The sequence below is a fragment of the Podarcis raffonei genome, chromosome 8 (genome assembly GCF_027172205.1).
Source record: "Podarcis raffonei isolate rPodRaf1 chromosome 8, rPodRaf1.pri, whole genome shotgun sequence".
NCBI lineage: Eukaryota > Metazoa > Chordata > Lepidosauria > Squamata > Lacertidae > Podarcis > Podarcis raffonei.
Window position 1 is genome coordinate 57,176,404 of NC_070609.1, and position 20,858 is coordinate 57,197,261.

Sequence of the window (20,858 nt, forward strand, 5' to 3'; positions counted from 1 at the left end):
TCAGCAAAGGTGTCAGGCGAGCCTCATTGAGAACAGCATCGTTACAGTTGCATTGCATCGTATGTGTAGGTGTGTTATGTGCAAAAATTGTGTACAGCCAATTTTCCTTGAGGTGGGGGAAATTCCATGGGGAGGCTTCCCCTTTGTCTCCAGAGCCTCCCCTTACTCCTCCACATGCAAGTGACCAGCAGAAGGGAGGAAGGAGGGGGTGAAGGTGGAAGGGAGAATCAGAGAGAGATATAGGCAGAAGAAAAAGTCTGGAATGGAGATGTTGCTGAGTGCATATGGTTCAAATCATACATGTTAAAGGCACATACAATTTGATGTGGCTGTATAACATAAAAATCTCTTGTGAACTCAAATGTAGGTCTGCTGTATGTGTTTGAATCAGGCAACAGCGGATAGCATGGTGGGCTCCACCATTCGCCTGATCTCCTTCCTGCTGAATCACTGTTGTGTATTAGGATAGAGAAGGGGAGGGGCAAAGCAGCAGTGAGGTTGGTGCCGTGCAAACACAGCAGCAGGAGCAGCAGGGGTGTGTGCATGTCATGCAGATATTTGCATCACGCAAATTCGCCGCCACAGCACTCCCAATCTCCAACCCAATAAGCAGCAGTGACTTAGCTGGAGGGTAGAGAGGTGAGCATCACAGTGTGCTCTGTGTTGTGTTAATCCTCTGTTTGAAGGGATTATATTTTAACAGAATACCTGTCCCACCTTGAACATACCTGGACTCCACATTCATCACCTGCAGCCTTTCTGCAGGTGCCCACTTTGAGAAAGGTTCAGAGGTGGAGGCAAGTGAAAGGGTCTTTCTGGTGGTGGCCTCCCCAACAGACATGAACATCCTTTTGGCACCAGGTTAAGACACTTCTTCTCCCAAGCTTTTGAGGATTATGATTTTCCTTCCTTCCTCCCTCCTTCCCTCCCTCAGACTTGGGGGTGAGGGGAGATAATGTTTTATTCTTAAACTTGATGGGTGATTTTAATTGTGTACTTAAGTCACTTAGAGATGTTTTGTCTTGAGTGACTAATACATTGAATAACTATTAATAATAGATTAATCAGGTTCTGAAGCATAGCAAGAGACACTTGATGGAATTCTTTAACAAGCAACACATAGACCAAGATTTAAGAAAATTGAAAGCTACAAAGAATAATTCCTGCATGGCTCAATTTTAAAAAAAAGAACCTTCACAGAATCTTATAAGTTGTCTTTATGAACCATTTAAAAAGTTTTGATTACCATACCTTGTTCTCATTTACCCTCAAAACAAAATTAAACCTTTCACTTGTGCATATGGAGTGCAGCTCCCCCCCCTTCATATCCTTGAGAAAAAATACCAGTGTTATTTATTTTGCTGTAAGTACAGTGGTACCTCGGGTTATAGACGCTTCAGGTTACAGACGCTTCAGGTTACAGACTCCGCTAACCCAGAAATAGTGCTTCAGGATGAGAACAGAAACCATGCTCTGGCAGCACGAGGCCCCATTAGCTAAAGTGGTGCTTCAAGTTAAGAACAGTTTCAGGTTAAGAACAGCCCTCCGGAATGAATTAAGTACTTAACCCGAGGTATCACTGTACTTGTTTTGAAAAGCCTTTCACTATCCGCTTGGTCCTATGTTAAAGCCTCAGGCAGGAGCACAACTTTCAGAAAACTACCAAAAGTGGACCACGTGATCTATTTTTCCTGCAAAATGTCTGAAGTTGACCATAAAGAAACAGGCAGGTTCCCAGTATAAACTTACCAGGATTACATCAAAGGCTTTGCTTTAGGATAAGGAGATTGATTTCTTCTGGGTCTTTTTGCACTTCATTCAGGATATTTTGGGTTTGTTGCAATAGACCTTAGTCAGCTAAAAAATACAGCTATTCTGGTTACTAGACTGAGATGCTCTTGCTCTTAAGTGAGAAAGGGGTGCCTCTGCGTTGCAGCAGACAAGCAATGCTGAACAGTCAGACAGACCCCAAAACACAAGCGAGAACAGAACGATCAAGCTACTAAGCTGCTGGCCTCGAAGAGCAACTGCATTAAACCCGATACAGCGTGCTAGAGTGTGCTCAACCGGGTGCCTAACCAGACGGAAAGGATCCTAGGATTGAACAGTTTTGTCTGAGCAAGTAGGAAGGACTATTCAGAAAAACTGTGTCACCAGGGCAGTGTGCAGCAGCTGGCATTTAAATCCCAATAAACGTTTCTGTTCTCATCTCCCATTTCAGAGGAAGGCAAGTGCAATCCATTATATTTAGCAGAGGAATGACCAGAGAGGAGCAAAGCAATCTCCCCTCTGGTGGCCCGCACACACAGGCCCTCTTGCTAATAATAATAATAATTAATAATAATAATAATACCACCCTGCTAGGGCCCTATTCCCCTCCCCTTAATATTACCATAGGTTCTTGTCAGACACCTCATGTCCGCAAAGATCAGGGCCTTTAGTTCATGCTCAGCCATGCAATTCACCTGCTATGCCTTGCCTCGCTCAGATTCATGGCAGAAACAGAAACTTGAGTTTGACTTCTTCATCCAGCAACGAGGGCCAGGACAGAGGCGCTAGTCCTACTCCTATGTACATGTCACATGGACTGGAGACAGGGACTTACACACTCACACACACACAGACACCATACACATCCCCCCTCAAAAAGGTATGAAATGCATACAGTTCTGTTCATCTCTTACAGTTCCATATTCACACTTCTCTACTGGACACTTAGGCGCAACCTTCCTGCACCTTTGCATAAGACATGACACTGCAGCCATCGCTCTCCCCACCCTCCACAATTTCCAACAAACAGCCAATGCAAACTTCTATTCCCGGCGTAGTGAGTTCTCTTGGTGCTCTTTAAGTCTACTGTTTCTCCTGCACAAGCAACGGGAAGAAGCCACATCCTTGGTTAACACCATCGTAGCCCACTGAAGGAGTTTGACACGCAAGTTACCTCCAAGGGCAGCGCGACACGCCCTCCTCCCTCCCCTAAGACCAAAAAGAGAGAGGCTTGCCTCTGTATCACACATCACACGGCAGATCAAAAGATCCAAATCTGCTCCCAAATCCCATTCCTCCTGCAAGACGGCACTTTGTACTGTCACTTCCCCACTGCGAACTTCCCCTTATTTCATACCTCACAGCATGCACAGCTGCACCCCAAGATCAAACATCCATGCATGATTTTCCTTCCACAGATCTTGAAAATCACAGAGTTAGACTTTAATGGGAACCTCAATATGCCTAATCCTCTAAAGCTGGCACAGTAATGCTCAGAAATACATTAAACTCTGCCATAATCACAAAAGCAAAAAAAGTATATATATTTTCTCAGAAATGGTCCAGACGACATGTCAATCTATCTAGGATCTAACACAGTTACAGATGTCAAAGGGGTAGATCGAAAGCCAAAGTTGCTCAGCAGAAAATCCAGCAGCTTGCGGCAAAGTTTCGCTGCTCCTCAAGAATCGAGGCTCCCAGTTTTTGTGGGGGGGGGGGGGGCTCTTGCACACATTCACACACAGAAAGCCAAGTGTCACAGTAAATAACACGTCCAGCAGGTAAAACCAATTACAATACCAAAATGAGTTTGATGATCTCACTAATGACATTTGTTTTTGTTTTCTTAAAAAAGAAAAGTGACACACACTCTTTTCCTTGAACTTGCAATGCAGACATTTCCAACACATTATTAGCAAGAACAACAACAAAAGTCTCTACTGGCAACTTTAGTAGCAGCAGGCAACATGAAACTAACAGGGAAATTACGTTGTGCCTTCTAGACCCTAAGACTTTTGAAACACACCAGCTTTGCTTTTTATTTTTTCTTGCAACCATGAGGGTTAGGAGCTTATTTCTGCTTTAAAACGAAGCCTATATAGCAGGGGTAGGCAACCTAAGGCCCGGAGGCCTTCTCAATCCTGCCCACGGACAGTCCAGGAATCAGCGTGTTTTTACATGAGTAGAATGTGTGCTTTTATTTAAAATGCATCTCTGGGTTATTTGTGGGGCATAGGAATTTGTTCAATATTTTTTTTCCAAAATATAGCCAGCACATGGTCTGAGGGATGGTGGTGCGGCCTATGGCTGAAAAAGGTTGCTGACCCCTGCTATACAGCATGCATTGCACACTGCGCCTATAACCCTGTTGACCTTGTTCATCAGCATCACTACTCCCAGTTTTAAAAAGGGGCCCATTTCACCGCGCTTCTTTCTGCACTTTACATGCCCACGGAGAAATTAGAGCAGGTGAACCATGTCATGTGTGTCCATTAAAATCAAGAGTGGTCTTTACATTAAAAGATTCTAGACTTTAAAAGGGAGAGGGCTTTAGAGCTGAGCTAAACCTTCAGCCTCGACAGAGGAAGTTTCATTAATAGCTTAATTAAGAGATAATATGGTTAGGCTCTTCAGGGACTCCGCAAACAGATCCACGGAGCTCCACAAGGTTGCTTGCATCCATTTGTCACTGATTTTTCATTTTCAGCACCTATACTGGGATGGCTAAACTCACCCACAGCCAATCCAGGGAGGGGGGAGCCTTCATGCCAGCAGTGAGTGTGCCTCCACACACTGCCCACATCAGCTGATTCATGCTAACCAGCTGAGACAGGGGTGGTGCTCCCTTCCCATTCATCAGACAACTGCTCTGATGACCAAGGAAAATTTGTAAACCCATCAAGGCAATGGGCTACGTGAAGAATGATACTAAGTGGTACTAAGCCACAATAGATAGTAACCACGATAACCTTATTCTCCATGAATTTGTCCAAATCACCTTTAAAGCTGTCAAAGTTGGCACCTATTGCAACATATTGTGGTAGCAAGTTAAGCAATGCACTGGGTAAAGAAGCACTTTCTTCTGCCTGCCCTGAATCTTCCAACATATATAGCCATTATTGGCATAGCTGTCAAGCGTCCCTTATTTGGTGGGACAGTCCCTTATCCCAGCGCCATGTCCCGCTGCTGTCCCTTATTGATGATGTCCCTTAAATTTCCCGGGTTTCAAAGGAAGCAGCTCCTCTCCCTCCCTCCCTCCCTGCTGGCCAGGGAGGAGGGAGGCTCCAACTGTGTTGCTTGGCTGCGTTGCTCACCCACTAAGGAGTGTAAGAACGACTGGGGGGCGGTGCTTGTATGCCTTGTGCTGATCAAATCGGCTGCATTGCCTGGGGACTCGCCTTTGCTCAGCGCTTCCCAGCGGAGAGGTGACGGTGGTTTTCCTTGAGGCTTCGTTTGGCTGCTGGCTGGGCTTTCTGCCTTTGGCTCGGAGGGGCTCAGAAGTTGAACATAGCTGTGCCCAGAAAATCCCTTATTTTGGCTGCTGATCCCTTATTTTTGAGGCTGCTGGTCCCTTATTTTCAAATCTGTAAGTTGACAGCTATGTTCATTGGATGGCCCTGATTTCTAGTATTGCTTCACAATTTATTTATGAATGGCAAAATTATGAATTAATGTCATGAAATGAGCAGTGGGAGACATTTCTCGCCTTATCTCACAGCACTCAACTCAGGAAGGGGGAACAGGACAGCCAGAAGGGGAAGTATGTACTTCTTCATATGTGTGATTGGCTCAAGGTATTATTTCACACAGGATATGGTGATGGAGAAAAAGGATTTGAATCAGTGGTTCTGATTTTCTCTTGAAAATTATTGAGGGTCTTGATGGACCACATCATGATTTTTCTGCCTGTTGTAGCTAGATCCTGTGTGGCTTTACTTGCATTTTTAAAGGGATGCCACAAACCACCTGAATGAAGCTCATGGACCACTGGAGGTCACAGTTTGGGCACCACTGGACTAAGTCATGAAACAAGCATATAATATCGGCAACAATTACCGTAGGTTTAAGTTTACTAAATTCATACGTTGCTGCCCACTAGTTACAACTTCAAAATTTATATCAGGAATAAGTAATAGAGTAATAAATATATGCAAGCATGTAAAACGTATGGTGTGACAGGATTTGAAATTAGCAGGGCGCCATGCACATTTTGCACCTAAAGATTCTCCATTTGCGAGCACCTCAAAAAATCTGGGTGCCATTTTTTGCACCTGGCTGTCACTCCAGGATTACTGAAATGTATGTGCTTTGAAGCCTTGAAGTATACGTTAAGGATAGGCAATATGTTAAGGAGTTTAACAATAAAGAGTAGAGTGTTTTGAAAACTGAAGTATGGTACCAATATTTTTATGGGAAACACCAAATTAAACATGTATTAACAATTTCTGCTAAAAATCTGATATTAGGAATGTGTCATGTATGTGAATTGCATATTAGTTCATGCTTATCAAAATAATAAATAAAAAGTGTTGCCAACCCCCCCCCCAGTGGCAACTAGGCATTCTGTTTTGGCACCCACAATCCAGGTCCCAGAAGCCATTTGGCTCTTAGCTTTTCTATCCCAGTTTCTAACACTGTGGTGCGAATGTGGTTTGTGATACCACTTCAAACAGTCATGGCTTCCCTTAAAAGAATTCTGGGAGCTCTGGCTTGTTAAGGGTGCTGAGAGTTGTGAGGAGAACGCTATTTCCCTCACAGAGCTACAATTTCGAGGGAACTCTGTGGGAAATGGGGGGAGGGTCTCCTAACAACTCTCAGCACCCTTAACAAGCCAGAGCTCACAGGATTCTTTGGGGAAGCCATGACTGGCATCATAGTGCTTAAAATGTATAGTGTGAATGGGGCCACAGGACAGAGAAGGATTGTGCCCAATGGTGTACACACACAACTTTGAATATCCAACAGTGGGTGCACACTAGATGCGAAGCAAATGGTAATGTGTACATAGCCACAGACCAAAAAAACAACACCACCAAACCCCTCTTCAAAACGCTTCAACATCTGCAGTTTACTTTTCAACCAGGTTTTGAAGTTAGCATGCAGGAACCCTAACCCATGGCCTTTAAAGAAATTCTTTTAAAGGCCAACAGCTGGACTGGCGGGAGGTGTGCCGAACAAACGTTCTGTTTTGTTTTAAAAGATCATCACTGAATGATATTTTTCTTCTTCTGAAGAAAGCATCAGCCCTTACAAAGTTTCAATACTCTAGTGGCTTCTTCTAACTCCCCCCTCTGTTGCGAAGCCAGTTCAAAGAGAACCATAAAAAGTCATCCTAACATATTCTGGATTGGACAGAGCAAGGCTATAAAAATACCACTTATTTTGCCCCTCCTGGGTCTTATTACAGAATCGCACAAAAGCTTATAAAGAAAACCTTCCTTTAATGAACTCTTGGTGCAAAGGACATTTCCATATGTCCGCAAGAGCATGCAACACATTTTTTCTCATCCTCAGCATTTATTTCCTGGCGAGGCAAGGTTTCTAGATGAGGCTTTAAGCCATTTGAGGAAATGAAGGCATTTATTGCTACCTTTCATCTTAATTAGGGTGGCCACTTATGCATCATCCAAAAAATAAAAATAATGACACAGATTTGCATATGCTTATTTATATGTACAAATGCAGACGCAAATTCAGAAATACTTTATTGCAACAGATATAAAATGGGGAAGACTGCAATCAGGTGGCCTGCAAGTCTGCTTTGTCTGCATCCAGGTGCTAACTGCTGATGGACAGCGTTGAGCCCTGCTCTCTCTTTTTAGGATTAGTTACCTTTAAAAATCAGACTTGGACCAGACAGCCCTTCAAATACAGAACTCCATGGAAGAGAGAGTATTGTTCCCTAGAGTAGGACAGATGGCTACCCTAATGAAAACCAATGCAACATTTATATTTTTCTCCTCAAATGTGAGTCTTGGTGGACCACTTAATGATTTGTAGCAACTTTAATGTGCTGTATGATTTTCAATTGTATTTTTAATGCTTCCTTCATTTCTTATACATTGCATTTTATTTCAGGTAGGTAGCCGTGTTGGTCTGACGCAGTGGAAATAAAAATAAAATATCTGAAGAAGTGTGCATGCACACAAAAGCCTATACCAGAACAAACTTAGTTGGTCTATAAGGTGCTACTGGACCATTTATTAATTTTGTTATTTCAATTGCATTTTATTGTATTGTAATTTGAAATTCCACAGAATTTTTTTTAAACAAATTGAATTTATATACCGCCCTATACCCAGGGAGGTTCACAAAATAAAATCAGAACATAAAACCACAAAATGCATAATCTAAATTAAACAACAAGCCAATAACCCCCCAAAAAAACACATTTTAAAGGGGCATAGGATGTCAATCAAATTTAAACTGTAATGCAACTACATACAATATAAGAAGTAAAACTAGGAATAAAAATACTATTAAAAAATCAGTATGTAACGTGATGGATGTGCCATCTCCTATCTTCAGCCATAAATCCAAAGGCACACTGAATGAATCCTGCGGACTACTGGTGGCCCTTAGACCATAGCCTGGAAAGCCCTGAACTAGACTGTCCTGCTCCGGTTGCACCGTTTTACTTGTTTTTATAATTGCAACTATTTAACTTGTTTTTGTAAGTATATGAGTCTATTATTGCAAACCGCTTTGGGACCGTACAGGGAATGGCAGGCAGGAAATCTTATAAACAAACAAACAATTGTATGTGGCCTCCTCTGAACTATACATTTCAAGTACTAACAATCCACTTTCAGTAATTATGTCCCCCCCACAAAATATGGGAACTTATGGGTTTGATAAGATTCATTAGGAGGCCCCTATTCCCCTCATGGAGCTATGTTACTTGGAGTGGTTAAATGGTCAACCCCTCTTCATAGGGAACTCTGAAAATTGTAGCTCTGGGAGACCTTACCCTGCTAGAACTTCAACCTGTAGCATTTGGGTCTCTGTGCTGATGCTCCTCGTGGTGAGCTACCTGAAATCATACTGGGGAGAACCCATTGTTCCTGGATTCTCCTCTGATCTGGCTTGGCTGTAACTCCTGGTCACACCTGGAACTTTTCTGAATTTTCAGAAGAATTCTGGCCTTGCTTATAAGATTCTCTAGTCTTGCTCCAGGCAACTCTATCAAGAATCATACAATCGTGGGGTTGGAAGAGGCTCCAAGGGTCATCTAGTCCAACCTCCTGCAATGGAGGGACATCCCCTTCCTTCCTACCTGTTTTCAAACCTATGGTATTACCTGACCTGGAAGCATTAATGCACAGGCAAGGTTTGGAGGAGGAAACTATAAGTAACCCTTTAGAGATCTACTCCAGCGCTTCCACCAACTCTGCTTCCAATCCTGCTAGAACTCTCATATCAGTTCCCAAAATCCTTGGCTGCCTACAGCCCAGAAACAGAATTGCCAAAGACCTTAGCTCTTAACATCCCCAGTATTATTACCATTGTTCACATCTTGTTTACAACATGTTCTTACAAGCGCTCTCTCTCCTGCTCTCTCTTGCTCTCTAACCCTCAAGGAAGTTCGAGCATCATTTTGGCTTCTTTGCCAACATCCAAATTAGCCATGTGCCATGTCAAGTCTGAACTATCTGGAAAATGCACACAGATAAACACAGATCATCTCATCTCAACCCAACCAGCCTTGCCAGATGGCTCCCCGAACTCAACTTTAGTAAATTTTGCAACACAAAGCATTTGAATTTATGCTTCCCCTCATATGTCAATTTAACCTCCAGCACAAAGCTTTTGAAATAGTGCAAGGATGCCTAACATTTTCCATATGGCAATGGCACAGTGGCTTTTAATTGTACCAAATGGTATCACTCTAGGATAATTACCTTGGAATCAAGCTTTCTGCTAGATTATTGGCCAATTCACTAATCTCATCACCACGGCACTCCTAATACTTTCGGAGACTCTTTGATGGTGAGCATCCACACGGCATCCTTCCCAAACCAGAGATATCAACATAGCCTGTGCGCTTTCTCTAATTAAATTATCTCTTTACGGCAGCCAAATTTCATTAGGCTGTTAGTCTCCCCGTCCTTTGATCATGCAAAAGTTTGGGGAAATTTGCAACCACACTTGGGTGTATATGCAACAAGGAGACATGATTCACTCTGTATAAATAGCAAAGAAAAACCTGACACATTGGCCTGTTCCACCGGTATTTCTCCATGTCTACTTTATTTTATTTAGAACATACAGACTAGAGCGGAGCCAAAGTTCTCGAGACAGTTTTTTATTTTGAAAAAAAGAGAGGGTTGTTTTCCACCCTGGGTGGGATTACCATGTTGAGCAATGGCAGCAGCTTTGCTGTGTTCTTTCTTTAACTAATTGCTCCACCATGTTGTTGCAAAATGCATAGTTGCATAGGGTGAGGAGGGGAGAGAGATGGCAGCCCCTACTGAACAGGGTTGCAAAACTTTCCCAACTATCCTTCTAGGATTATCCTGACATTGCATCTTTCAAACAGGGGCCCTGCAAATGGGTAACATGAGGCTGCCAATTGCAGCTGCATCACCGCTTGAAAGATCGCACCCCCAAAAAAGAAACACTGCTGCTGCAACCAACAATTATTACAGTTAAGCACTCTCACCCCATGCTTTTATTTAAAGGATCTCTCCCATCCTGCCCCCTGAAAGCCAAAAATACTGTCCCAATTTGGTGGCTTGTGGGGAGAGGGGGGCATAAAAGAGGGACAGCATTTTTGGCTCAGTGCTAAATACAGATACATGACTGTGCAGTACATTATTTTAAGTGCACAACACTTGCAGCAAGCAGAAATGTGCCTCACTATACTGCGAAATACACCAAGGCTCTTTTATTTACTGAGGAGTGTCTACCTTGCTTTATCCCAGTGGTTTTCAAAGTTTCTGACTTCAGGGACTCCTTTCCACATTAACTAAACAGCCAAGGTAACCACCGGCATTCACCACTAAACGACTGCATGTTGCAAAGGATTCTGGAGACATATCCTAGAGCACACTCTCTGCTCTCCTGGGTCTACAGGACCTCACTGCTAGTTAGTTTTATTACTTGTGTTCCACTTTGCTATTAAAATAATACACATCCATTAAAAACAAAAACAAAAAGTCAGGGTGTGGTAAGCTTCCATAAAAACAGCCAAGTTAAAACTAGCTTTGATTAAAAAAAAAGTGCCAACAGTCAAAACAGAAAGACAGGTAATGAGGTGGAACTCCACTGGAAAGGAGTTCCACATTTGCAGCCCCACCAATGAAAACATTCTACACCTTGCTTGCTGGGTTTCAATGTCTGGACTGAACAGACAGCACTGGCCTCCAAGGCTGACCTCAGACAGGAACTTATGGGAGCAGCAGTTTCTGAGAAGACCTGGATCCTAAACCAAATAGGTCAGGAGTCAGGGACCTCTGGCCCACAGGTCATATGAAGTCCTCTCCCCAGAGCCCCCTGGGAAGGAGGAGTGATGGTTAAAGCACTCTGAGAATTATAGCTCTGTGTGTGGAATAGGAGAATGTATATAGTGAAGTTGGGGCCAGCAGCAATGTGCTTTGCTGAAGAGCATTGCCTACGATTTTATAAAGGATGCATGCTGATGAACCGTTGTCCTTTGGACACTTTAGCTGGCGCTTCTATCTTCTGCTTGGGGGGGGTCCCATTCACATGTACAAAATGTAAGAGTGGAGCAAGTGCTTAGAGAGAAACTTGGCCAACTGGGAAACATGACTCATGGTGGATGGGGAACTTATCAGATGAAGCATGAGGTGATGCTGGTAACCCAGAATGGCCCACTTGCAGCAGATAACCATGTAGGATGCTCAGGGCTTGCCAAAGATTTTGGGGGTGGAGGGGCATGCTGCCATTATTAAATAATCGGAAGCCAGATTTTTTTGCCAATCTCCTGCAAATCACCCAGTATACACCAGTAGATCCTGGTCTACCTTCTGTCTCTTTGATAAAACAACAGAGAAACAGTGGACCACTGATTTCTCTTGGACCACATAGTGTTCACAAGTGGATACAATTCTTGCCAAAAAGATGCTGACCTAGGTGGGCCTTGGTCTGATCCATCAAGGCATCCCTTAACTTCAGCAAGATTATATCTACAGGATCAGTTAATTACAAAGCAACCATTTGTTATTTGCAAAGCAAAGATACATATTCAGCATCTCTTAACATTTAAAAGCATCTGTGCACAGCAGCTTTCTATACTGATCTCTTCAGCAGTTTGACTACTGGGTCCATCTCCTCCAGCACCTTCCCACTGATCAGCAGGGGCTCGATTTCTCCAGGGTTTCAGGCAGGGGTCTTTTCCCAGCCCCATCTGGAGATGCCAGGGATGGAACCTAGACTCTGTATTGGAAGCAACAGAGCTATAACCCTTTCCCATATTGAGGCCAGGATGTTTTCCTATGATATACTTGGCAAACTGAAAAAGGACATCAGTGCACAGGAGCATAGGAAGCTGCCTGAGATCAAGTCGGTCCATTGGTCCATCTACAGTCTACACTAATCAGCAGCAGTCCTTCAGGGTTTCTGGTGGGGGTCTGTCCAAGCCTTATCTGGAGATGCTGGGGACCAAACCTGAGACTTTCTGCATGCAAAGCAGATTGCTCTAGCACTGAGCTACGGCCCTTCCCTTGGAACCACCTGGAGAACATGCCACGCAAGTCTCACAATAGCCCAGCATGAACAAGGGTAACTACCGTGGTCCCCTCCTGATGCTTTGAGACCACAAGTCCAACCAACCCTCTCCAACCTGGCCAATGGTTTTCCAACAGGCAACATCTCTATCAGAGTTGCAGGCAGAGGTATTTCACATCAACTTCTATCTAAACTTTTTTCACAAAAACTAGAGATGCCGATGATTGGATTGCCTGCCGAGCCATGAGCTTTGGCACTGTGCTACAGTTTCTTCCTGGGGAATCTAGGTGGAAAGGCTTCCCTGAAGGTTAAAAAAAAAGTCTGAAAACCACTCCTAAACAGGAAGCATTTCCAACTTTGCTCTGCTTGGATCTGTTCCCCAAATGTGGCAATGCAAATTGGGGTGGAAAGTTAAGGGAAAGCAGTGTTGCAAAAGCCATGACACTGTTCCAGCAAAACTGTGCAATTCCTACAAAACATTTCTGCAGCATTAGAGGAACTGAGAAACACACTATTCCACTCCCCCCCATACCCCACTTCCAAAGACAGCATCTGACACAAGATAAATGCCTACGGTGGAATGGTAGAGGAAATGTTTGCAATCTGTTCTTGGCTTCCACAATGGCCTAGGCCGCATGTAATGCTAAGCCATGGTTAATACAAACATAGGCTTATAAAACCAACGATAAACCATGGTTTTGTTCACAGTTCATAAACTTTGACTAAAATACTGAGCCAGGTTCAGAAAATCAAATTAAACAATGATTTACGTTACACTTGAACCTGGTCTATATGTGCATGAGAACTTAAGTACTGTATATGGCAGAGGATTGCAAAGGCCACCCAAAGACATCCAGACACATTTTCCATACAGCAGCCAAATTAAGATGAGGGAGGGGGAATGCACTTCCCAAAAAGACACCAATAGGACAGCAACACACAAGAAAGAAACCTGGGAACATTTGTTATGGCTTTGAAGAAAAAAGAAAATTGAATTAAGCAAATGTATTATTTAAAAGTTCTCCCTGGCACTGAGCCCAACACTCAGGGTAGGGGGAAGAAAGCATTTACAAATAATGTAGCTTTGCAAAAGAAGAAGAAGAAGTAGAAGTAAAAATAAACAGCTGAATAAAGAAAAGATAATCCATGCACAATGGCAGGAACTTCTCCTCAGTTTGCTTTAGATGCAGACTCGTTTGTAAAAATAGCAGACAAATATTGTTCTAAAAGTCTATGTGAACTTCAGCCCTAGAAAATGTTTACACATAGGAAATCAGAATGGGGGGGGGGAGTAATTGACAGACACAAATGGTCATGGGTACCACCATATATAGGTACCAAAACATACGCTCTCCAATTTACTAAAAATTTTACCAAACACAGCAAATACACTCCTCACACGCAAAAGAGGTTATCAGTATGTTGTGTTCCAGAGCCAAAGATTGCTTCAATCAAGTTTGTCTAATGACTTTTTTAGAACATAATTTGTTAATAACCTTCTTAGAACCTGGTGTTCAGAGCAAGGTGTTCAGAATTGGACACCGCACTCCAGACGTTAAGGACACCAAGCATAGGGGAGGTGTGACATCAATGTTAGTGGAGTACATTAGAAGAGCACCGGCTTTGCATACAGAACGTCCCAAGTTTAATCCCTGGCAACTCCAGGTAGAGCTGAGAGTGTCCCGTCTGAAACCCTGGAGAGTTGCTGCCGCTCAATGAAGACAACACTGAGCTAGATACACCGGTGCCCTGATCCTGTATAAGGCTGTGTTCTGCAGGTATGCAGAGGCAATGACATTTATTCCGTCAAGGGCTTTAGGACTGATCTGTTGGGAGTCATGTGCCAGTGTTGGGTAGATTTGGAGTCAAAAGTGGTTAGGGCCTGATCCAATAGCAGTTGGACCACCTACTTCTCCCTCTTTCCCCCTTAGGGTCACAGGTTGCCCACACCTGGTGTAAAAGATCCCTAGCTCAACCAAGTCAAGTCAAAAGATAACTCAGGTGGTAAGGAGCAGGGGGAGACTGGATGTGGTCATGGGTAGCCATATCTAAACACAATAATGTGGTCACTCAGTATCCTTTATTATTATTTAGGCAATTATAAGGGGAGGGGAGGATCAAAACTTATTCCAACCAGGAAATATTTGAGAACAGAACTTCGAAAGAATGTAAGAGGAGCCTGCTGGATCAGGCCAATGGACTGCCTAGTTCAGCATCCTGTTCCCATAGTGGCCGACCAGATGCCCCAATGGGGAGCCGACAAGCTGGGTGTGAGCGCAACAGCACTTCTCTTCTGCTGCTTCCAGCAAGGAGGCACAATGCCTCTGACAGTGGAGGTGGAACATAGCCAGCATGGCTAGTAGGCATTGATAGCCTTGCCCCCCCATGAATTTGTCTAATGCTCTTTTGAAGCCATCCAAGCATCATTTTTTAGGGAGAGCAAGGACAGGCTGGAACGTGTGTAGAGGAGGGAGACCAAGACGATCAAGGGTCTGGAAGCCAAGCTGTATGAAGAATGGTTGTGGGAATTCAGTATGTTTAGCCTGGTAAAGAGGAGATATGATAGCCATCTTCAAACATCTAAAGGTCTGTCACATAGAGGACGAAGCAAGCTCGTTTTCTATTATTCAAAGTGAGTGACCATCACTGCCTCCTTTGGGAGCGAGTTCCCTCATTTAACTATGTGCCAAACCTCCCTTCCCCAAACCAGGTGATGAAAGTACAATCCTTACTCCATTTATGGAGTCCTTCCACATGAACTCAGCCTTATTCTTTGCTTGTTGTTTTAAAGCAATAGACATTAAAATTACAACACAATGTGGTGTCTGTGCCTCTGGATGACAAGTCGTTCCACTGCCAACAGCAGAAGCATCCTTGTTCTGGAGCCAAAGCTCTGCATAACTTTAACTGATGCCATTCTTGCTTTCTCTACTATTTAATAAATCATCCCTTTCTTCTCATCTGGAGCAAAACTGCATGCAGATGCTTTAAAATGTCACCAAAGAACCACCAAGCCTCTTGATTCCATCATTTGCGTCAAATCTTCCACTCCAATAGAAGGTTATTCTTATGAAATTCCTGGGAAGCTAAGTGTCTAATTACTTAGACACCCTTAAGCATTTCCCTCCCTTTAACACTTCCCTGTCCCTATTAAATAAAACTCAAGGGGATAATATTTCTCCAAAGGCAATATGTTTTTGGCATCTTTTTTCATTCCATCTGCTTGAACTGTCTACCAAAAAAGCAATGAACAAAGTTCCATTTCCAGCAACTTTGAATGCAGACCAAAACCTACAACCAAGATCTTTGAGACACTTTGGAAATTTAGTGCAAACGCATACAGGAACTTGCTCAATTCAGCTGGAGCATTAGGAAGTAAACACAGATCTTAGTTACTTATTACAATTACTCAGTTAAATGGGTGAAATTAAGGCAGTGAATTATGAGGGCATGGACACTGGATTCCACATCCCACCACAGAAATGGCTGTTTACACCTGGGATTTTCTGAAACTAAGCATGTGCTCTAACACAAATACATGCACGGATCCCAAGGGCATCAAAAGGAGAGTTTAGAAAATAATATCCCTTCCCTTCTTATTTCATTAAATCACAAAATGGTATGGATTCAGAACAAGAGCTGGTCTGGTGATGAACCCTATTCACACTTTGGTAGGGCAGATTCCATTGCACTCAATAGGACTTCCTTCCAAGTTGAGATGAACAGTATTGCACTGGGAGCAGACTGTAGGCTGCAAAAGCTTTGGCCATAATAAAAATCTGTTAGCCTTTAAAGTGCCACCCAACTCTTTGTTGCTTTGCAATAGAGGAACCCAACCCATACGCTTTGGAAGAGTACAGCTGAGCACATTCATCTTGTGAGGTAGCAAAAATGTATGGAGATTGGAAAGCACATTTGACTTTGAAATAAATATTTAAGTATTTCAAATTAACATCAGGATCCACATTCACCATTAGTCTATGGTTTTCCCTGGTGTTTAAAATACAACTGCTCTCCAACCAAGATACTTTGGATTTCCTTTCCATAAAGATGGTTAGTAGAGTTAGTAGAGTATATTAATTACACATAGCTGAATTATTGTATTTTTAATATTTTTTTGGAAGCCGCCCAGAGTGGCTGAGGAAACCCAGATGGGCGGGAAATAAATAAATAAGTAAGTAAGTAAGTAAGTATGACTCAAATAGCTAGAGGTAGGGGGAGTACATGACTGAAATAGCTAGAGGTAGGGGGAATACATGCATACAACCTAAAAATGAGTTATTTGGCTAAGAATCAGACTCCCATGCTGGCTCAATTTTAAGTGACGGCTTTCCAAAATATACAGTGACTCCTAAAGCTATCAGAGCAGGAACATTCAATATAGAGCAGTTTCCCCCACCTCCAATTTATGCGAGCAATAATACTCACGCACTACTAAAAGACTGGACAGCAACTTTCCTTTCACCTAATAAGAGTCCTGATCAGGGGCTGCATATTTTGCTCAGAAGAAAGTAGCAAGTACATTAAACTTGGTGACATACTTTGAAAATAGCTTCTCACCAGGTTACCTATGGCGAGTAAACACTACTTCCAGGTGACATGGCACATAAAGTTGGCAAAAGATGGCTCTTTTTAATGCCAGCCACAACTGATGAATACAGGTTCACTAAAATGAATGTGGACTACAAACTTATCTGGACGTGTTTACAAGGCTGCTTTCACAAATGGTGGTTCAATTAAACACTCATCCCACCCACCCCCACCACAAAATAACTTGCTTGCTTTAGCCAGAAACACAAGGTAAAATAATCTCATCCAATCAGCAGGGTGCAAACAAAGTGCTATCTTTTCTAATGACTCAGCAGTGTGCAGCTCCAGAGTGCAAACCAAACAAAGTATAAAGAAGGACAGACATTGAAGTGTAAGAAATAAATCATCATATAGATTGTCACTGAGTCATTATCTGTTCGGGACCAGGACCAATGTCTGTTATCACCAAAGACTTTTTACTGTGTTGCCCAGATCATTCCAGCAATATAAAACAAACAAACAAATGAAACCCTTCTCTTACTTTTTATTATCAGAGTACAATCTTAAGACAGAACTAAGTTTTGACACAATGGGAGGAAAGCACCATTAGATCTGGGAAGCTTCAATCCACAGGTTTACCTTAGAGACCAATAAACACACAAACATGCACACACACAACTTTCTAAGACCTTCCCCTGCTATGAAAGGCTCTTCCCCTGGTCTGTTTTGAAAGAGAAGAAAAAGCAAAATCCAGATGTTCAGGAAAAGCTTTTTTAAATAACAAAACAAAAACTCTTAAAGTACATTTGCAACCAGCAAGTACCAATCTGGCTGAGCAAGGAAGCAGGCTTACTTATGAGTAAGCCCAAATGCGTTCAATGGGGTTCCTGCCCATTTAAGTGTGCAAAGGACTGAAGCAACACAATCCCCTCATATCTAAGAGCACTCTCAAGGCAAAGCAGCGTGCAAAGCATATAAACAGCATTTTTAAAAAAAGGAAAAGATAGATTGCAGATGTTTAAGCAACCAAAAGAACAATTTGGGACACTCAGCAAAGCTTTATGAGAAAGTATCCCAACCGGCTAAGAACTCTAGCGGGGTTGCGGGCACTGAAAAAGTTGGCTTTGGGAAGCAAAATGACAAAATGCCAGACAATAAATGAAGCCACCTCTCTATTCCCATCTCTCTCACACACACCAGGACTCTTCTCATCTGTTTTGGTTTCTCAGGACTTCTACAATGGAAACTGGAGAGAGACAGATTGTCCATCTGCCCATCCCATTCCTGAAGAGCCATGTTCTTTTCAACACAGGGAAGCAAGGCAGCCGCCTTTTCAGAGCCTGCTTCTGCCCTGCAAACTTGCAACTCCTTCAAAGGGTGGGCGAACCGAATCAACTCAGAAGGCTACTCCCAAAGGCACAATAACTGAAAGTGGAGCGGGGGGGGGGGGCGCAGGGGGAAGATACGTTTTCATCCCAAAGAGCTCCAACTCAAAGAGAGCCTAGTCTGGAAGAGGTTCAAGCTAGTTTCTGCCTTGATGGTAAGGAGGGAGAGGAGGGAAGGCAAGCTGGGTGGAAGGAATCGGGAACTCACCCTGGAACCAGACAGCCTGCAAAGAGCCCGGTGCTGGCAGCCTTGCTGAAGTCCTAGGCTGCTGCCTCCGCTGCTGCTTCCACTGCCAGAGTATTTCTGCTTCACCATCCAGTCCTCCAGCCCTTTCCGAGCCAGCGAGGCATTCACAGCAAAACTATCACCTGGGGAAGAAAAAGGAAAGCCTCAAGTCAGGCACAGTCGCCACCCTGGAAGGGACCTATTCAAGCCCTCCATCACCACCCCACATACTTCTTTTCTTGCCCCCAAACTACCTGCCCCAACCACAACAAAATGAGAGAGAAGGGGAAGGGGAACAGAGAGCAAAAGACTCTGAGAACAGAACCTCTCCTGAGAGCAGAGAACTTCTCTGAGCATCCACCCCAAAATCACCAAAGCACAAACTTTTTCTCCCTTTCCTTTCTTTTTTTTTTACAGGGGCAAAAAGTTGGGGGGGGGGGAGAAAGCAAAAAAGGATGGAAGTTCTTATGAACAGGAATAATAATAATTATAAAAACAACATACCTTCTGGGCTTTCTCGAGGTTTACAAACAGCAGCTAGGAAAATCCAGGGTTGGGGGGGGGGGAGAGAAAAAATAAAAACGAGAAGATGGTTAGAGCAGAGTCTTGCATATACACAGATATCTAGTGAATTCTAACCAAGATCTGGGCTCCTTTCCCTCCCCGCGCCCTGTAAACCGTGCAAAAGAACTTACCATGTTTTGAGTGAAGTTTCCCCATCTCTCGGCATGGATCTGCAAACCCGAGGGCATCGGGAGTGGGCTTCAGGGCTGAGCTGGGGGCATCACTGCCCGCTTGTTGGCTCTCTTCAACAACAACAATCTCTCAATTCCAAGAGGGTCCCTTTCCCTTCTTTTTAGAAATCCATGTGCTCCGGCCGTCCCCTTTCCTTGATTAAAGCAACGATGGAAAAGAGATATGGGCGGGGGGGGGGGGAATGCACAGAGGAGCAGATCTATAGATAGATAGATGCACACTTGCAGCAGCAGCAGCAGCAAAAGCAGCTCTGAACTCAGCGCCCTGGCTGCGTCTCTCTCCTCTCTTCTCCTCTCCCTCTCGACTCAAGTCTCGCTTGTAACAGAGGCGGTTACAAAAGACCTTACTTCACCCACCGGGGAACATGATTGACACCTCATTGAGATTAGACCACTTGCAGGCAGCCTCTGGATTCCGATTGGAGCGGGGCGGCACATGAAAGGGAAGAAGGATCCTTTTGGAGTCTCCAAAAAAATAAAAGGAGCGGCGGCGGCGGCGGCTCCTTTGGTGTGTTTCATTTCCAGCCAGGCGCAGGCAGCAGAGCTCAGAGCCATAGAGGGAGGCCCCATTCCAGAGATGTCTCTCTCTTTTTCTCTCTCTCCCTCCTCACTACTTTCTTTCTCTCTCTCTGCGTTTTTTGTGCGTTTGACTAAGTCCCCCACTCCGCTTCCCCATGATCCATCAGCCTCCTGCAACTTTTTTGGGGAGGCCGCTCAAGGAGCAATTCTGGGCGTGCCTACTCGGAAGTAAGTTCAACTCGATTCAAAGGGCATTGCTCTCGAGTAAGTGGATGTAGGTTTGCAGACTTTAGTCTTGGTTCCCGCTTACTTGTCTTCGAAGCTACAAACATGAGTCTGACCAAACTGCGGGAGGCAGTGGAAGACAGAAGTGCCTGGCGTGCTCTGGTCCATGGGGTCACGAAGAGTCGGACACGACTAAACGACTAAACAACAATAACAACACTTGGGAGTAAGGCTTGGTTTCTGAGTAGACACGCACAGGGCATGCGTGTCAAGGAAGCGTGGATTTTATTTTATTTTATTTTATTTTTAAAGCTATTATTACTATTATTCCACCTTCCCTGCACCCCCCAAATGCTGCTTACAATATATTTCAAGAAACGCAAAATGCGCACAAATGCAGCTGAGGAAATGCGGAAACACGTGCACGATTATAGTTATTTAAATAAATAACTCATTTTGAGGAACTGTTACATAATAATACATTGGTCTATGTTTTTACATTATTTTTCATAATGGTACTTACACAAAAAAGGAGGGTTGCCGGTAGTGTCTTGGAGGAGGCGTGCCACCTTTTTAAAAAAAAGAAGATATTTTGCAAGTTTATCATTAAAGGTACATGTTAAGAAGCACAATCTAATATAAGGAGAAAACAATGGACAAAAACAAAGCACTCAAGTGGGAAACCCTGGTTGTAGGGTATGTAGCTTATCACATTTTTCTACATTCGTAACAGGGCATCTTACACTGCAATGGACATAA

General features: G+C 43.5%; 1 protein-coding gene across 3 annotated transcripts in view; it reads right to left on the reverse strand.

Annotated features, from left to right (window-relative positions):
• Positions 1–19,873, reverse strand: part of NKD1 (NKD inhibitor of WNT signaling pathway 1) — a 124,975-nt gene extending 105,102 nt beyond the window's left edge. For 2 of the 3 annotated variants that reach the window (XM_053400187.1, XM_053400186.1), the window contains exons 1-3: positions 19,296–19,873; positions 19,105–19,137; positions 18,583–18,743 (exon numbers count right to left, since the gene is read on the reverse strand). In XM_053400187.1, the coding sequence (XP_053256162.1) occupies positions 18,583–18,743; positions 19,105–19,137; positions 19,296–19,320 (219 nt within the window). In that variant the 5' untranslated portion in view covers positions 19,321–19,873. Of the gene's footprint in view, positions 1–18,582; positions 18,744–19,104; positions 19,138–19,295 lie in introns of those variants that run through there. The other variant, XM_053400188.1, reaches the window with a different exon arrangement.
• Positions 19,874–20,858: the final 985 nt, after the last annotated feature.